At 39.9% G+C, this 16,000-nt stretch overlaps 1 protein-coding gene across 2 annotated transcripts in view; it reads right to left on the minus strand.

The window, feature by feature from the left end:
- NSF (N-ethylmaleimide sensitive factor, vesicle fusing ATPase) overlaps positions 1 to 16,000 on the minus strand; it is a 146,425-nt gene that overhangs the window by 71,528 nt on the left and 58,897 nt on the right. For both annotated transcript variants that reach the window (XM_042965732.1, XM_042965731.1), the window contains exon 9: positions 627 to 826. In XM_042965732.1, the coding sequence (XP_042821666.1) occupies positions 627 to 826 (200 nt within the window). The remainder of the gene's footprint in view (positions 1 to 626; positions 827 to 16,000) is intronic.

Raw genomic sequence — 16,000 nt, forward strand, 5'->3', positions numbered from 1 at the left:
GGTAATCTCATACAGAAATATCCTCACAAACACACCCAGAATAATGTTTAACCAAATGTGTGGGCACCCTGAGGCCCAATCAAACTGACATGAAATTAACCATAACAATTAGTAAACTCTGATTTGACTTTTAATTAATTTTTTTCCTAAGACCCACATCAAGCTTTCCTTTGAGGCCTAACAACTCTTACCTGTCACTCTACAACTGAGGTGACTCAATGGTAAGTAAACAAGCTGCTTTCTGCACATGGACCTTACATATACATAATTCTACAAGTCATGTGAGTTTAATTTCCCCCTTTTCCAAAGGATAAATGAGTTCAAGTCTCTGAAAATAATGTGGAATAAAAGTGACACCTGAAAATAAATTCATGATCTGTTTTTGCAAAACCTTTGGCTTACACAATCATCTATCTTTGTATTGTGTATATTTGGGTAATGACATTTGTTCCCATCATGTAAATCTCCCATAATCCCTGGTTCAGTGATATAATTTGGTACTAAATAAATTTCACCTGCATGCTTTTCAAAATACAGGTCACAGAAACAAGTTTTCCACCACAGCTTTGGGTTTCATTCATCATATTAAGTGATAACAAACTTGTACTAAGTTATATTAACATTACCCTTCTTTGCTCCTCTTCAGCATCAGCAAAGAGTTTACGAATGTTAGCCTCGGATTCTCCCACATATTTGTTAAGGATTTCCGGCCCATTGACCACTTTGGGCTCCCTTGCATTCAACATCTTGCCAATCTGTCGAGCCAAGAGAGTCTTACCACAACCTGGGGGCCCATATAACAGGATGCCTTTAACATGTTTGCAACCTAAAAAACAAAAGAAAACAGTCTTATATTAACCACCTAAAATCCAAGTGAGACATCTAAAGGAGTTTCCTTTCTTCTTCATATGAATGTTAGGAAAACTATAGTCATGCCATTAACATATAATATCCAAGTGCCATGAGCAAAACAAGAATGAACAACTAAAGTTCTTTTTTTTTTTTTTTTTTTTTAAAGTAGGCTCCACGCCCAGCTTGGGTCTGAACTCACAACCTGGAGATCTAGAGTTGCATACTCTACTGGCCGAGCCAGCCAGGCACCCCTAAAACTCTTTTTTTTTTTTTTAACAGAGAATCCAGAAGCAATTCCTACACGAGTGCCAAAATTTGAGGGGGAAAGCTGCCAATTAAAAGTCTTTAGAAAAGTATATTTGAACTATCATTTAAAACAAATACTTTTAACTCTGAAAACGTCTCTTTGACCTAAATTCCTAATTAGGAACTATTACTTATTTTCCATTCTCCTTTAAAGTCAAGGAATAAAAGAGATCTGCTTTTAGGCAAATTTAACCCAACACAAATCTATTATAACACAGTAGGCTATGGAAACTGTATCTTAGTCATAGAAATTATAGGTGTACCTGTTGATACAAGCCCTCGAAGAATGGGCAAACATGTTTTGAGTTGGACTGGTATAGGCAATCCATAAGATCCAGACGGATGTCACACACTTAGTGGGTAAAGTTGAATGTCCTACTTCATGTGACTAATGCCAAGGGAGGCACACACTTTTCTCAGAGCCACCAAGATGAAGACGAAGTTTCAAAAGAATAGTATTCAATTCTTTTCTAAGCAAGCATTGCTAAATACCTTGAAAGGTATCAGTAACAACAGGGAAAGAGCAAGACTGGTGATTTTGACTCCCCAGGGTTTTTTTTAGCCAACTCTTCACGAGCATTTACTCCACTTCTAAGATTGCAGTGACCTGTGGTTTCAGTTTACTCGCTCTAGGAATTCCCACCTTTCCAGCAGTTTCACACTTAGGGTGCAGGACTCTTTTTTTTTTTTTTTACAAGTTTTTTTCCTTATACTACACCAAAAAGGCACTTTGTGAAATAACAATTTATTAGATTTCAGTGTCACACTCAAAAAAATAGGTGAAAAAGAAAATTTCTGAAAATGGAATATACATAGTGTTTGTCCTCACTTGGAACGAAAGCCTTAAGAAATAATTTCTTTAAAAAAAATATGACAATACATTTAATAAGTCCCATAAAAGCTATCACAAGGTACAACCAACTCTACTGGGAATTTTAACTTCTGAGTAGGAAGATCCTTTGGGTTATCAGTATGGTCACTGCTTCTATATGTCAAAAAAAAGACTCTCCTTTAAAATTCTGAAAGTAATGAGATCTGTGCTTACGGTTAGATTTATAGAGACAAGGGGAACTTAGTGGAAACCCTTGAAGGCTTACAGTCTTAACCCTTTCCTCACAGAGTAAATTCCTGTCCTGAGAATCATGGTCCAATAAATGTCTTTGCCCTTGATCCACCCTTGGAAACACAAGTAGTAGGGAGATAAGGGGATAAGCCCTGAGCTTCCCCTAGAGGCAAAAATCACAGAAGCACTGCCAGCATCCAAGCCCCTGGGACACTTTTGATGAAAACTTTAGAACCTTGCTCCTCATCTTACCCTCTGAGCCAACCGCTACCATCATGATTTGAAACGATTCATGTAAACCATAGCAGAGGGAGGTGGGCATGGTGGTGGTGAAAAACGGCACAGGATGGGGGGGCCACAAAGGAGAACATGAAGACTTACTGAGGCCCTACAAAGTGCCAGGCCTTATCCTCATCCTCCAATTTCTTAACTTTCTCCAAGTTTATCAACTACCTCCTAACCATACTTCCTTCCATATTAAGCTATACTTTCTTTCAAGGGTTCTCAACTCCTTGGCCTTCTTACACTTCTGTTCTACTCATCCCACAGGCCCTGAACACAATATGGCTTTACTGCACCTATGCATGGGCCACAGAGCACAGCCAGAGAAAATTACAGCACTGTGCTGACAGGATGTCCTCACAATTTCATGCTATCCAACTTTAGTTCCACACTCACTGCTTGTCAATACTGCCTGCCACCTTTTACTTGTTCTTGTTAGACCACCTTCCGCTCTCTGCACTACTTTTCCAGATCTTCCCTGCTCTGCTCTTCTCAAGTGCTACCCCGTGCCACTAATTCATAGAGAAGATCTAGATTCCTGCTTCGCATATTTTTTTAAAAAAGACGAACAGGTGTGAACTCCCTTCAGCTTATTGCTTCCCTATCCACAAATTTATCTGCAGACGCATCCAATCTCCACCTCAGCACTGGTTCTCAAAGAAGAAGAGTTCCTCTTCTCCAAGGTTTAAGTTGCAATTATTTGTTTATATACCTTCTTCTCTATTAGACCATGAACTATTCAAGGTGCTCTCTTATCCATCCGGCATCGCAAACATCCACCACAATGCCTAGCACAGAATATGTACTCTTAAATAAATGGCTAAGTAAATTGTTGACTCCTTTCCTACAAACCTCAAAGAAAATGAGGGAAAGAAGACCATTTTAAAAAATTATTTGAAGCTCTTAATTTATGGAATAGTGTTTACTTTCACAGCTGGACTAATTTAAATACCTAGAACACATATTTGCAATGACTGGGACTTTGCAAACTTAGCAGAGCTACATAATTTATAAATATAGATCTTCTTCAACTTATGATGAGGGCACCTCCTGATAAACCCATTGTAAGCTGAAAACAACCCATGTGATGGCGTGGCTGTCTGGGGTTGCAGGTTGCCGCTGCCCAGAATCACAAGAGAATTCATGCTGCCCAGCTCTAGTCCAGGAAAAGACCAAAATTCAAAACTTGAAGTACGGTTTCTACGGAATGCATATCGCTTTTGCACCATCATAAAGTCAAAAAGCATTAAGTCAAACCATCACAAGTTGGGGACTGTCTGTACTAGAGTCTTAACTCTGTAACTCTGTTTTTGTACATGGAAAATGCTCGATTTAATGTGGTTTGAATTAAATCGACTCAGATTTATAAAATAAACAATTCACAAAATATTACCATGAAGTTGAAGAGAAAGAGATAAAATTTATATCTATGGAACTTACTGTCTACCATACAGATCTCTGAAGTGACAGAATCTATTCAATATGACACCAACAGGAATGTCATAGAAGCTCTAGCCCGTGTTAGAACTAAAATTCTTTCAGGATCTCAAGAAAGCACATCAAAAATAGACATTGACATGTGAAGATTTTCAAAATCCACTTCCACAAAGGAAGCAGTTACTTGAATAAGCGGTGGAAATGGGACTTTGTTATTACTACTGTTATGATAGCCTATTCTGACTTATTAAATAAGCATTGGTCTCTAATTTTAAATGAGTCATAAAAACTCTTCGTAAGTAATTCCATTCAACAAAAGTGTATTAAGCTCCTGTTTGGACTAGGCATGAAACTAGGTGTTAGGGATACAAACATGAAAAAGGCAGTCCCTACCTGCAGGGCATTTCTGGTTTAGTAGGAAAGACAGAAATAAAAATAGGTTATCTATAATATAATAAGACATTATCAGAGATATGTATGAAATGTTTTTGGAACCTGGCCAAGAGAGACAGATCCTGCCAGGGTGATGGCAGAAAATTAGGGATGGACAACAGGGGAAGAGACAAAATTTAGTGTGGGCTTTCAAGGACAGTAGGAGGTTCATGATTGGGCACGGGAGAAGAAATGGCACCTAATGAAGGAAAGTAGCATGATCAAAGGCATAGAGGTATGGACATAGAAGCTGTCCTTTCAAAACAGCCAGTAGTAACCTGTTGTGGCTATAGCCTTGGAGCTGGGCGGGGGTGGGGGGGAGGGGGGTGGAGCTGGAGACGAGGCTAACAGGCTCCCAACTACAGAAGACCTTGATACCATGCCCAGGAGTTTTTAATTTGTTTTATAAAAACCTGAGGTTTTTAATCAGGGAGGGTGTACAATGAGATATGTTTAAAAACTAACTCTGGCGGTAGAGTGGAGGAAGGTCTAGAGAACAAAGATCACGGGGTACAAGTGTAGTTGGAGGAATGTTTTTAACCTTTTTCCGGGGACATTGCCTCACTGGCTGGCTCTGGATTTTTGCCAGTTAAGCTTTCATTTCCCTCCAAGTCCTTTGGAAGCACAGGAAAAAATGGGTCCAGAGGCCTTAGGAGGACACCTCCCTACTGATGCCCCAGCTTTCTCCTGAGCTTCTGCAGGGCATTAAGACCTGGCTCTGATGCTGGGAAGCCTCTGATCTGTGGCTGCTGGACTGTCCTGACTGCCAAGCTGAACTGATCCATTCACTTGTTCTTTCTTTATGTCTTACATACCCCCTCACTACTTAGAGGTGAGTGCCCTGGGCTGGTGAACTAAAAACAGCACAGAGCAGGCTTGGAAAGCAGAGAAATCAGTGGAACTGACTCATTTAAATTGTCATTTTCTCTCATTCTCTTACCTTCTTCCCCATGGAATAGTCTAATGGACCTCTCCAGAAAAATGCACATTTAAAAAAATGTGCATGCAATTTTGAGGGTATTCTTAGATCCTCTGAGATCTATTCATGGAATCCAAAGTTAAAACCTCTGAATGTGCTACTGAGGCAAGAGACCAGAAATGGAAAGAGGCAACAGTCATAAGAAACTGTAGTAGGAAAAGAAAGGAAGATTTGGGAGATACTCATCAGCACTCAAAGACCAAAAGAAAATAAGAGGAAGAGGAAGAATCAACGTTGACCTTAAGGTATGTAGCCTGGGCTCATGGTAAAATAATGATAACCCCAGAATATCACTAAGAAGTTAGCAACAGGAGATTAGAGGGAATCATCACTTTGTTTTTGGCTATTAAGGCGTTTGAGATTCAGGCAGAAATGTCCATTAAAAAATAGGTTGAAAGCTCAGAAAAGATATCAAAACTACTGGTTCCATGTTTCTGAATGCCTGCTCTGGGCACATGGAAAGCCACAAGAAGTTTTAAGCAGAGGAGTATGACCGTAGGGACAAATGCTGCAGAGACAGAGGATGAGGCCTGGGAAGAGAACACTAGATTTAAAAACCAGGAAGTTCAGGGGCGCCCGGGGGGCTCAGTCAGTTAGGCGTCGACTTTGGCTCAGGTCATGATGTCACAGTTTGTGGGTTCGAGCCCCGTGTCAGGCTCTGTGCCGATAGCCCAGAGCCTGGAGCTGCTTAGGATTCTGTGTCTCCCTCTCTCTCTGCTCCTCCCCCGCTCATGCTCTCTGTCTCTCAAAAATAAAATAAAACATTAAAAAAAATTTTTTTTTAAACCCAGGAAGTTCATGCTTATCTGGGCCATAAGGTCTTAGGTCGGGGTCAGATCATTTTGGGTTGAGGTAGGAGAAGGAAGCTAAGTAATATAAGCAGGAACAAACAGAGATCACGATTTGGGGAACTCTGGCAATACAAAGGAGGAATTTTGAGAGAAATACCTTGCAAGACGAGTTAAGAAAAGGGGGGAGGAAGTAAGCTGAGGTTATGCCCGTTGGATTCTATTTACTATGTGAAGTAGGAGCTAGTTCACCTACAAAATGAGGGATGAGGACAGGATACTGGGAAGCTTGGTAAAGATTTGGAAAGACCGTGGGGAACTAAGAAGATGTGTGGGAAAGTGTCCCTGAGCACATAGGTGCCATTAGGTAAGTGAACTCAGCATATGGAACTCAGGTCACCGAGGGACTCTCCTCTTTGTTGTGATTCTATAAGTAACTTAACAGTGTTACGTAAGGTGCAGTTTCTTATTCAATTCTATAAATACAAATTTCATTAAAGCTGGCATAAGAATCTTGACTTTTTTTTGGCTTGAACCACTTTATTTTGTTCAAAACTGAACCTTAAAATTGAGCAACATAAAGTAAATAAAACCACTAATTTAAAGTCAACATATTATGGGCGCCTGGGTGGTTCCGTCGGTTAGGCATCCTGTTCTTGATTTCGGCTCAGGTCATGATCTCGTGGTTCGTGAGATCGAATCCTGCACTGGGCTTCTCACTGAAAGCACAGAGCCGGCTTGGCATTCTCTCTCTCTCTCTCTCTTTCTCTCAAAATAAATAAAAAGACATTTAAAAAAAAAGAGAAAGACAACATATTTATAACTAAATTCTGTTATCTAATTTTCCCAAAGTGTGAGGGCGAAACCATCACAGGACTTGTTCTCAACATTTTCCCTCCACTTTCCACAAAGTTTAAGGCTTTGTCTTCATTTGTAAGTCATTCACATCTTTTTTCCTTCCTCTAGAACTTATATAAGAACAATTGTGGGCGGACAGCATAATCAAACATAGTTCCAAAGGATTTCTTCTCTTAATTTCCTGTGTTGAATGACTTAAGTGCTTATTTTATAAACTGTTCCTGTTAATGATCATCTTCTTAAAAATACCTAATTTTTATTTGGATACGGCACAAACATATTAACAACTCTTGGTTATAGTAACGTAAAGGACAGTGGTAGTGAAAAGCATAATCTAAAATGGCCAAAAATAGATTTATATACAGTTTTGGAATCTAAGTTGCCAATTATATTTGCATATGGGAGTAAATCAAGTTCTGGGATATCGTATTCTTTCACTCATTCAACAAATGCTACATTTGGTGGCCGTTCTCTTCCGACTACTTCTATTTTCTCAATGAAATCCTGATTCCAGGTCGTCAGCTGCTGGTGAGGGAGGGTGGACTGGAAGAGGTGGTGCTGGAGATCTGAGGAGAACGAAGAGGAACTAGTCATCTTAGACAGCAGGAGAGTAAACTGGCTAAACTAAGGAAATACAGAAGGAATACCAGAAAATACTGATGCCAAGGAATACCGAGGGCCCACTTGAGATGTGATTCTTAATTTCAAAGTAAGATCAGTCACCATAGCTTTGCGCTTTTCTTAAGCCATATTCAGTAGTCTGGGTACCGACACAGAGTAGGCAGAAAGGGGAGACATACCTGGGGCTTTGACACACATAGAAGATGAGGAGCAAGGCCACTAAAGTTGTATTTGAGGAGGATAAACATGATAGACCATGGAATTGAAGCTGGGTAAAGAGGGAACAGAGAACAAAACGTGTCAGAGTAAATGAACTGGAGGGTCCCGTGGGATCAAAGCAGTTAGAGCAGGGGGTGAGGGAATGCTAGAAGCCTAGGACAAATGCGAGGCGGCTTGAGTGCTGGATGCTTAACACTGAGATCTCTCAAGTGGTGGTTACTGGTAAGAGTGAAGCCTTCAGTATGACCAAAGAGGGGGTGGCTGAGATGGAACGAAGCAAAATTTACTGGAAATGAGGAATTCAAAGAACCGTGAAGATAGATTGTTGAGTAAGTCCCCAACAGGAACGCCAAAGTCAAGAATAACAGAGAGAGAACTAAAACACACCGAAGGCTGCACTTAGGAACAGCAAGTAAGCCAGACAGCTTCTTATCTGCCTCCGCTGTTCATTCCTCTCTCGCAGGGCTACCCTTCCTCTTTCATTTTGTTCTTTAAGTGTTACTGACAGTGAAAAAAGTATGAACATTTATTGACATATCATTATATAACAGCTACTACTAAAGGTACAAACAATATCAAATGCCCAAGAAATAAACACAGCCAACGATAATGCCATTATTTACTAAGGATTTAAGTGAGTGACACACTGGAACCTCACCGTAAGACTACATTCAGTAAAGAATTTAGTATACGGCTTGCTTGTATCTCATTCTAGACCACCTGTCATAAAGCATTTTTTAACAACTTCCTAAAATATGAACTACAAAACTATATTCTAATTGTGTTTCACAATAGATATCTGTCCAAAGGATGAACATATGATTTGTGGTCAGGTACCAGACAGATGAGGACCGACTGGATTAAATGTATTAGGAAACAAATCTAGTGAAAAATCTCTAGAGAACATTAAAAATTACTGAGTCCCACTTTTCTGACCAGTGGTTCTCAGACTTAGAGTTCACAAAATAGTAAAAGACACCCCCCCCCCTTTGTTTAACTGAGGAGAAGCGCTGTCATGGGGTTACTTAGTTTTTTATTTTGCAAGGTAAAGGCTTCTTAAAAACAAAATCAAACTTGACATCTATCCCCACCATTTCATAAAAATATTTTTTCATATCAAGAGGTAGGGTGGACATAATCTCAGAATAAAGGACAGTTTTTGTATTAAACAAATTGAGTTTTATATATACATTGTTAAAAGTGGGGGCTCTGGACTCAGCTAGCCTGGTTTCAAATCCTGCTTCTTCGGTTTTAATAGCTAGAGATAATAACAGCAACCACCTCGGAAAGTCATTATGAGGATGAAATATAATGCACATAAAGCACTTAGTACACTTGCTGGCATACAGTAAGAGCTCATAAATACTGTCTATCGATTAATTATTCTCTACCATCTTGTTGGAGATAAGCGGTGAAATGAAACCAGTCTCCCCAACTGTTTTGAGAATTACATCACTGCTAGGTGACTGTAAAGCTTGAAAATAAATGACTATTCTGCTTATGTAATTCTTTCTGAGACTGACTATTGTGACCCCTTAACTTATCTAACACTATTGTCACTTGAACATTGCAAATTATAGTACACATTCTGCTGGACCTCAAGCTCCAAATGAGCACAGTAGTAAATAAGTCGGCAGTTTCGCAAAGATTTGACTAGTGTTGCAGTTAGGATTCTCCAAAGCTTTAGCCTCTATCTTCCAGGTGGATTACTATCAGAAGCAATCCTGCCTGCTTCTCTTATGCCTCAGGCAGAGTCCATTCTTATCTATGCCTCGAGTTTTCCAAATTTATTTAGGGTCAACATGCAGCTCCTTCGCATAAACCAAGCCACCATGACTATCGGTTCCATGTGCGTGCATCCTTCTATCTCCTCCACACCTTATTCTACCCTAAGTATGCTTCTTCTCCAAAGTCCCCTGTATCTCCCCAGTGTAACCACTGTCATAGTCCCCAGCTGCCACTTCCCTCTCTCAAGGGGCACACACCTTGTTCTCCTGCAGCTCACCTGGAATGACTTGGTCAACTGGGGGGAACTGAGGCTAATTCTGGGTACTTCATCCAAAAGCCTATTTGTCATGCTACATGACCACAGCCTGCCCTCTGCAGATCAACCTTCCCACCTCACTTCTTATTCTCTCAGATGAATCAGCAATTCTCCAGCAATGTATAAAACCTGGAATACTATTTGAGCCCCAGCTGTTGATAACCAGCGATTATAATCATACCAATTTTGGTGGGGACAACTTGAAGGGGCTTTAAGGTGTGTACTACAAATAGCTTGAAATGATTTCTGGCCTGAAAGTCTAAGTTGAAGAGGACCCTATCCACTCTAATAAGGCTCATCCAGCCTCTGATTAAAACGATACATGAAAATATAAGATTTCTAAAATACTAATTGAAATCTCTCTTCTTAAAATAGCTCAAAGCAAAATATATAGCCTTACTACTGCACTAAAATGAATAAACAGTAATGTTTGCTGTTTATAATCTTATAAAACATTATCTCAAAAAAGTAACAAGTAATTTGCTAGGCTATTTTATTTTATTTTATTTTTTTAACATTTATTTATTTTTGAGACAGAGAGAGACAGAGCATGAGCAGGGGAGGGTCAGAGAGAGAGGGAGACACAGAATCCAAAACAGGCTCCAGGCTCTGAGCTGTCAGCCCAGAGCACGATGTGGGGCTCGAACTCATGGACCGCGAGATCATGACCTGAGCCGAAGTCGGATGCCCAACCGACTGAAACACCCAGGCACCCCTAGGCTCTTTTATTTTAAAAAGCAGTGAATTTTCTTTGTTTTCCTGAGATGATATCAGAGGCAAGCTGCACCAAGGAAAAACAGTCAGTCAACTTTTAGATATCCGAAAGGCTGGGGCGGGGGGGGGGGGTGTGTGGAATATATATATATATACGTATATATATACGTATATATATATATATATATGTATATATATAAGAAAAACGCAACCCAGTGATTTCACACAAGAGCGAACAGAATGATGATACATTAGAAGTGATCTCTGTCAAATTAGCATCAGGGTAAGGAGTGTTTACTTCATTTGGGGGGCAACATGATCTATAAAGAAAGTGTGAAGTGGGTTCTGAATATAACTGATGTTTAAGGGGTTAGTTCAAGTAGCTTCCAGTTCAAATGCAGACAGATTTGCCACATTTGCCTAAGAGGGAGACTATCAGCAGACTAGTGGCAAGTCAGGACATATTCACAAGTCTTGCAAGCTTTTCTCTGCAGTTGTGCAAACCAGATTTGAATGCTTATTTTTAAACAGTGCGTGCACTTGCAGAAATACGATCACAAATTAATATCTGATCTTTTGTTCTAAAGTTTGTGTGATTCCAACTTCTCCTAGAATCATGAGTATTTTCTTAGTTCCATCCAACTCATCATTTGAGTAGTATGCTATGATTATCGACTTTAAGAAATGGTTTTGAATTTTCCAGCCATGCAGTGAGGACTTGGAGCATAACTTCCATCAACTCACAATACAGGAGGCCCTTTCTGTTTGTTTGTTTGCTTCAAAGACTGGCAGCCAGCGTCTAACACAGGTCATCATCTACATCTGCTGAGCTGTGCACTTACCAAATATTTAAGGCCCTGACCCCATTTGTACAGTCAGGTCTCTAATCATCCACGGGTATCATTCTGTCTAGCAGAGACTTGCTGCGCCCCACCAACTTTAGAGCACTCTCAGAACTCTCTTTGAGTTCCGTTACGATAAGTGAAAAAGGCCTACGCCCTGAGCACCAAGCAGCTGGGTGATGTCTACCACCTGACTGGTCTACATCCAAATTAGTCAACTGAGATTTAATATAGATCTTCTCATTAGATAGCCCAGAACCAAAGATGGGGTATGTGTAGCAACTCTCCAAACTAATCTCCGCCGACACCCCCACCCTGTTACACTCCCTCCTAGGGTGTGGCCTGGTATTTCATGAATTCTTGATGACAAAGATCATGCTTCCATTATGGCAGGTCCTGCCTTGCTGCCACCTGGCAGCATGTATTCTCACTGGTTTCAGAATTTTACAACTTTCCTCTCTTCTTTTTCCCTGTCCCTTGGCTTTCAACTTGTTGTACTTGCTGCTCTGTAAGGCGTCTGCTACAGACTAGCAAATATCTTGTCTTCTGAAGCAGACAACTTTTTCCTTTCCCACATCTGGAACTTCTCGCTCTATCAAGTTCATGTTCTTCTGTTCCTCAGAAATCACCTCCTTAAGTAATGCCACGCAACCCCATCACATTTAACTGCGTCAATGCCACCTCGCTCGCATCACGTCCGTGGTCCTACTCTCCAACACTTACGGTAGCAATAGTCAAACTTTAACATGCACCAACATTCAACGGAGCTTATTAAAATGCAGATTTTCAGGCATCACTCCTAGAAATGTGAATTCATTCATTAAGTCTGGAGTGGAGTGGAGGAAGGTGACTAGTTGATAAGTCCCTCCCGTGAGATGAGGCTAATGCAGAGGCCAGAGGACACTGAGAACCAGCCTTCATAGTTTCAACTGACACTCTATTAAGTTGTTTTCTAACAGTTCTTAGATTTTCGTTTTATTTAGTGTATATTTTCTATAGCCTTAATTAAATCATAAGCTGAGGAGGACACATTTTTATTCCTTGACAAGTTGTAGCTGTAGAACAGCCGAAGAACTATTCTAACAAGATAAAAAAGTTACCGAGAATAAATGTAAGATCTCTGTGCTTAAGTGTGGCTGGGGGAGGTATGGTTGTGTGAGAGATGACTTGGGGGATTTTACTCAACAGTAAATTCAACATGAGATAGGATCCAAGATAGAATGTGGATGTCAAAAATGTTAATGCAATTTCGGTGTGCATTAAAAGAAGACTAAGGTTTTGAACAACGGATGGATAGATCTGGTCTATTTCAGAACAGGGACGACACGTGCAGTACACCATGATTTCTGGGTTTCACAACTTAAGGTGAATATAAACAAATGTTAAAGTTCAGAGAAATGTGAATAGGATGGTAAAGGGCTGAAAATAAATTATAAAAGGATTGGCTGGAGGCACCAACCAAGCTGGGGGATTTAGCTTAGAGAAAAGATGAATTTTGGGGGCCTTTATGTCTGGATGGAAAAGCTCTCTTCATATATCTTCAGGGCTTCCACAGGGAAGTAGAAGCATCCTTGCTCTATATAGTCTTGGCGGGGGGAGATGTGTAGAAGCTACACATCTCATCTTAACGTAAGGAAGACTCTAACGTACAGTTGTCCAAAAAATGGAATGCAACATTCGAAGGGAACGAGTCCTCTGACACTGAAGGAATTCGAACTTAGACTACGGAACTTGACAGAAGTCATTTAGCAAAAATGGAGAGAAAATTCAAACCAAAGCACATGAACTAAATGATTTTTGAGATCCCTTGCAATGCTGAGATTCTATAATTCCCTTGCTATTCTTTGACAGAACCAGCTAGTATTGCAAAGAGGATGAATTTTGAAATAAATATTCCAGGATGGGAAGGAAAAAGGAGACTGAAGGCTAGGAAGATAATAAGGAGGCTACACTATAGTTCAAGTGTGATTTACTAAAGCTATAAAAAAAGAAAAAAGGAGTGATCCGAAAAACAAAGCAGAAAAATATTAGGAGTATTCAATAATGGACTTAAAAAATGCACGCACACACAAGTATAGCCAACTGTTTTTGACAAAAGAGCGAAGGCAATATGTTAATGTATTGACTGAAGCAAAGATCATCCTTTCAACAAATGAAGCTGTAACAACTAGACATCCACATGCAAAAAAAAAAAAAAAAAAAAAAAGAATCTAGACACAGATCTCACACCTTTCACAAAAAACTAATGCAAAATGGATCCAGACCTACCTGTAAAACACAAAACCATAAAACTCCTAAAAGATAACAGAGGGCAAAAACCTAGATGACACTGGGTATGGCAACAGCTTTTTAGACATAACACCAAAGCCAGATCCATGAAAGATATAACTGACAAGCTAGACTTTGTTAAAATTAAAAATTGTCTGTCAATGAAAGACAATGTCAAGAGAATGAGAAGGCAAGGCACAGACTGGGAGAAAATATTTGCAAAAGACACATGTGATAAAGCACCAAAATATACCAACAACTCATAAAACTCAAAAATAAGAAAGCAACCCAATTTAAAAAATGGGCCAAAAGCCAAACAGGGTATACAGATAGCAAATAAGCATATGAAAAAATGCCCTACATCATATGTCATCAGGGAAATGCAAATTAAAGCAACAAGATACCACCACACACCTCTACAATGGCCCAAATCCATTCGATTGACAAGACCAAATGCTGATGAGGATGTGGAACACAGGAACTCTCATTTGTTGCCAGTGGAAATGCACTGGGGCACAGCCATTCTGGAAGACAGCTTCTTACAAAACTAAGCATACTCTTTCCCGCAATTGCACTCCTTGGTATTTGCCCAAAGGAGTTGAAAACTTATGTTCACACTAAAACCTGTACACAGATGTTTGTAGGAGCTTTATTCATAATTATTCTTAATTGCCCAAACGTGCAGGCAACTATGATGCCCTTCAGTAGGTGAATGGGTAAATGAGCTGTGGTGCATCCAGACAATGGGATATAATTCAGCGCTAAAAAGAAATGAGCTATCGAGCTGTGAAAAGACACGGAGGAACTTTAAATGCATACTGCTAATGAAAGAAACCAATCAGAAAAGGCTACCCACTGTATGATTCCAACAATATGACATTCCGGAGACAAAACTATGGAGACAGTAAAAAGGTCAGTGACTGCCAAGGATGGGGGGAGAAGGCACAGAGGATTTTTGGAGCAGTGAAAATATTCTGTATGATACCATAATAATTGATAGATACATGTCATTATGTAGTTGTCCAAACCCACAGAATGCACAATACCAAGAGCAAACAGTAAATTGTGGACTTTGGGTGATTATGATGTGTCAATGTGGGTTCAGTCATAACAAAGATACCACTCTGGTAGGAGATATTGATGATGGGGGAGGCTATGCATGTATATGGACAGGGGTATATGGGAAATCTCTGCATCTTCCCCTCCTTTTTGCTGTGGGCTTAAAACTACTCTTAAAAAAAAAAAAAAAAAAAAAAAAAGTCTTAGGGCGCCTGGGTGGCTTAGTTGGTTAAGCATCTGACTCTTGATTTCGGTTCAGGTCACGATCTCATGGTTGTGAGATCAAGCCCCAGGTCTGCTTAACGTCTGCTTCTTTTTCTCCCTCTCCCTCTGCTCCTTCCCCACACGTGCCAGTACACTCTCAAGTCTGTTCTCTCAAAAAAAAGTCTTAATTTAAAAAAAAAAATGCATACAAAGGAAAAGGGGAAGAAACATGACTCGAAGGACCTAGAAAATAAAGGTAACTGGGAAGAGATTACTATTTGTAAGATAAGGAAAAAAATGTTTAATAAATGTAACAAAGTTTTGAACACTTCAAGAATTCATTTCAGTAAGAATTCTAATGGAAGATGGTAAAAGCTTCTGGAGATATAGCCATATATTACCTACAGTAAAAGTATTCTAAAAATCATCACTAAATGCTTGGACAAATGAATAAATTCACATGAGATATTACTTTTCGGAAATGGAATTAGTAAACCTCCACTCTGAGTATACTAACTTCCAAGAGTTGGAAAAATATAAATGTTATTTGAAGAAGAAATGAATAAATAATTAATGCATACAGAATCCAAGAAGTGCCAGACCGAGGCTAGAACTGTAGCTACGGAAGCAATGTGCTAAGGGCTTTAACGTGTTCTCTTCTATAATCATTAAAATAGCCCCGGGAGCTAGGTATTATTTTTACTCTTCTTTTGGCAGATGAGGCACTGAGGCTTGTAGCGGTAAAATGCCTTTCCCCCGGAGACACAGCTGGCCAATGAGAGAGCCAGAACTTGAACACCAACCTGCCTGATGCCAAGCGAGCCCTGCAGGGATGGCTCAGCTACCGAAGGCACTGGGTGTCAGCTTTGCTGGAGACTCAGATTTAGTGGACTTGAAGGAGAATCTGGAAATTCATTTTGGGGGTTTTATAAAGCTCCCCAAATTCTGATAGACCTCAAAGATTGAGAACCATCGTGTTACTAAATAGAAGCGACATCAGAAGAGAGACATCTTGGAATAACCCCCCAAACT

The sequence above is a fragment of the Panthera tigris genome, chromosome E1 (genome assembly GCF_018350195.1).
Source record: "Panthera tigris isolate Pti1 chromosome E1, P.tigris_Pti1_mat1.1, whole genome shotgun sequence".
In the NCBI taxonomy this organism is placed as follows: Eukaryota; Metazoa; Chordata; class Mammalia; order Carnivora; family Felidae; genus Panthera; species Panthera tigris.